Source organism: Limulus polyphemus, unplaced genomic scaffold (assembly GCF_000517525.1).
Source record: "Limulus polyphemus unplaced genomic scaffold, Limulus_polyphemus-2.1.2 Scaffold1517, whole genome shotgun sequence".
Classification (NCBI taxonomy): domain Eukaryota; kingdom Metazoa; phylum Arthropoda; class Merostomata; order Xiphosura; family Limulidae; genus Limulus; species Limulus polyphemus.
The window spans coordinates 247,045-250,783 of NW_013667127.1; the positions used below are offsets into that span (position 1 = coordinate 247,045).

Below are 3,739 nucleotides of genomic sequence, written 5' to 3' on the forward strand. Positions count from 1 at the left end.
AGTGAGACACAATGATAGTAAAGTGCTTATTAGTGGCATAAATATTCTCTCTTCAGTAGAAATCATATGGAGATGGTAATGTGTGCATGCAAGGGTTATTAACTTAGCTAACATTAGTCTTGAGATGCAACCTGATGGTTCAGTGCTAAGCTTGGGGGCTTACAGCTCTAAAATGCCAAGTTTAATCCTTGAGGTGGGCAAAGAGCAGATAGCTCATTATGTAGCTTTAAGATTGTAATGTACATCTAATAATCAGAAATTTGACAGGATCTCCAAAAGCTTTGAATAAAGTGTAACTGAAAAGATCTGGCAAATTCACAAGTTAACATTTTCTTTTATCCTACTTTACTGTAATAATAAACCACCCTACCTGCACAGATAGCTGCAATAAGTCTGCTATTCTCTTCTTGTTCTTGAAGGACATCTTTCACCAAAGAACTCTTAACCAAATAAAACATATTTAACAAAAATGTCAACAATCTGATATATGGACTATAGTTTTTTTACAAATGTATGCACTTTTTTATTGTAATACAATTGTTAAACAATTCAAATGAAAACATTCTTTTTCCACTTGCAACCATATTCACCAATAAATTAAGGTTGAAATTATCTTAAGATTAATTAATCAATCAAAGAATTGGGTGGAACCAAGAATATTCACATAGCTTTATAAATATTTAAAAACTCTTCACAATGGAAATTATGGCATATAAGATACAGCATTCAATTGATAACAGCTTTAATGTGTTAAAATTATTTACATAGGTTAGGTATGGAATCTGTATTTAAGAAAGATGATCAAGGTCAAAATAAACAGCCAGTATTTATTAAAACAACCATACATTGTCATAGGAAAATATGAAATTTTACTCTTTTTACCCGCAGAGTGAATTTTTTATGCTGAAATGTTTGTGTCTAAAACTTAAAAAGCTAACTATAAATTCGTTATAGCTAAAACTTCTTTTGGTCACTTATTCAATGTTTTAATTAGTATCTTGAACATTTTACATTATAAAAGATTTTTAATTAACTAATACATGATTTTCTGCACAGTAGTCAGTCATTAACTATACCTTAATAAATAAACATGCATCAGTAACTGGTACTACTTTTTACCAAAAGTGTCTAATCAGAAACTATTACTCTAAATTTGAATGAAATGATATAAAACTGAGATATCAAATCTAAATATTTCCAACAAAAAAGAATAAATGGAACAGGTCCATTACTAGAATTTGATACATCTGTTATAACATACAACAGATCAAGACAAATGTGATTCACATTTTGCCAACAATACTACCATTTTATAAAATGGTAAAGGATTTTCTGACCTCAGTACATGAATTTACCTTCATCTTTGTCTATAATTTGCCAAAGAAAACAAACTTGTGGGGATGATCCTACACTTCATCTATTGTAGCAATGAGATAAGTTACATGGTTCATACTGAATTACTCAGATCAATTTCAACCACTTTCAAGAACTTTATAAGCACCCTCAGAATGTTTTTCAAGTACTTTTTAGAAGCTAAAATCTATATCAAAATCAATTAGATTCCACTGAAATTTTATAAAATTCCTATTCATTTGTTCAACTTATGAATGTAGAATAAAAAAGAAAGGCTTTATTTATTGCCCTCAACTCTGCCACATGCATTAAAGTTAGATATATCGATGTATTCTGCTACTAGCTGGAGTACATGTCCCCTAGACAGAAGTTATGTAAATTCATGATTAATGAAAGGTTATCTTAGTGCTTGAAAAGTTGCTTCCCTTATATGTAATTAATAAAATGCAAAAAGCCAATGAAAACTGCAAAACACAAAGTGTGAAACTGCAAGTTTGCATGTATCTCCCACATGCAAACTTGCAAACCTTCACACTAAATTTGGTGAAGATCCATCTACAGGGAGCAAATTAGTGGTAAAAAATGCAAAAATGTCCATAAAAACTGCAAAATGCATAACTGAAAATTGTATGTTCTCCTGCATGGACCTAATGAGCCTCCAAACCAATTTTTGGTGAAGATCCGTCCACACCCTGTGAATTAGTTACATGGACAGACAACAGACAGTACTATTATATTTACATATATTATAATATTTTCAAGTCCTTTTGCAAAAAAAAAGAAAAAGCCCCTTTTCAAGCACTTTCAAGCCCTTAAAATTCCATTCTCAATTTCAAGAACTTTCAAACATGTGTATATTAAATTTTTAAAATTATTGATCAAACATGTTTCAGGTGCAAATATGGTGATTAACAAATCAATGTGTATGTTTGAGAATTCTTTATATCTACAATATTTACATATCCACTTCAAACTTTAATAAGGTGATAGCATGTGATATTACTTTCACCTGACTGAAAAGTCAGTTTTAAAGTTTTTTTTATATAGTACAACATTGACCTGCTTACTGAAAATTCTGTACACAAGCAAAAAAAAAAGAAAAACTAATAACATTATTCATCATTATGTATTACTTTCTATCTTCAAATACTGCAGGGCAAGGGCACCTGGCTTTCCTCATTTAAAGGATGTAGAACAATTAACCTTAAGGGAACATCCAATTATGAGGCAAGTTATAGATTCTGAATAAGAGCTTCTTCACCAAAGCAAAATACAGCCACATAAAGTAAAATATCCAGGTATGGCCACTCACAAGAGTAATTATAGTCTAACATGTATGCAGGAATCTTATCAGGTACCACAACTTTGTCTTTTCCTTTTGCAGTAACATACTATGGCCCATCATTCAATCATTCAAAACATCTGTAAGATCACTACTGAAGGTTGTAACAGTGTTAATAACAGATTGATAATGTACTCAGTGTTTCCACATCAGCTCTAACAATCTTCTCCAAATAAAAGTGAAAAGCCAAAATCAAAGACATTAACAGGTAGCAATTGTGATATAATCTGATTCTGAAAACATGTCACAACCTAACAGCAAGATCCACATAGATTTTGCAAACAAGAAGCTTTATCCCATGAATGACGCATGACAGATCAGTCATGTGATAAGAGTTCCTGTGGATAAAGAGAGCAGAAAAATTATAATGACAAGCTAGGTTAAGACAAGGTTAGATAACAATGGAGCACCTAGAATGGACAGAGTAATTTTTCTGAGCAAAAGCATATACCCCAGTGAAAATAAAAGGTGGAGAATAGGAGAAAACATAATAATATCTTCTTCAGATGCAAGTCAATTGGAAAAAAAATGGTCAGGGAATGGCCATAAGACATCTAATATGAAAAGAGTCCAAGAGGAATCAACAATATACAAGTCAAAGTGACAAAAACCAGAGGCCAAAAGTAACAAAGAGGAAGCTTTCATTAATTCAGTCAAAAACCCAATGCTAGCCAAAGGTACAAATGGAAGTAGAACGAAAGCCTGAAACAAAATGTGACATTTTCTTTTTTAATGACAACAATGGATTTGTTGGTACATCTAAGCCATCGTAACCCACTGTACTAAACTATAAAAATGAAACACTCAAAGCCAGCCCTTATCATTCATATATTAGGTCGTCAAGAAATTAATGATGCATTTTGGAACACTTTCATTATCCACCCACCAAAAATGTACATCACAAATAATAGTTAAAAGAACTGCCTAAATGTCACGTTAGTATAGCCTATATAATGTGTAAAGTTTAGTATACTCTAATCTCTTATAGTGATGGCACATAATGCAACACACTTGGCATGTAATGCTGTTTGAATACAAGAAGGG

The 3,739-nt window shown here is 31.7% G+C and overlaps 1 protein-coding gene across 2 annotated transcripts in view; it reads right to left on the reverse strand.

The window, feature by feature from the left end:
- Nucleotides 1–3,739, reverse strand: part of LOC106463924 (protein DJ-1zDJ-1-like) — a 36,617-nt gene that overhangs the window by 11,716 nt on the left and 21,162 nt on the right. For both annotated transcript variants that reach the window (XM_013924008.2, XM_013924007.2), the window contains exon 3: nucleotides 371–440. In XM_013924008.2, coding sequence (XP_013779462.1) covers nucleotides 371–440 — 70 coding nt within the window. The remainder of the gene's footprint in view (nucleotides 1–370; nucleotides 441–3,739) is intronic.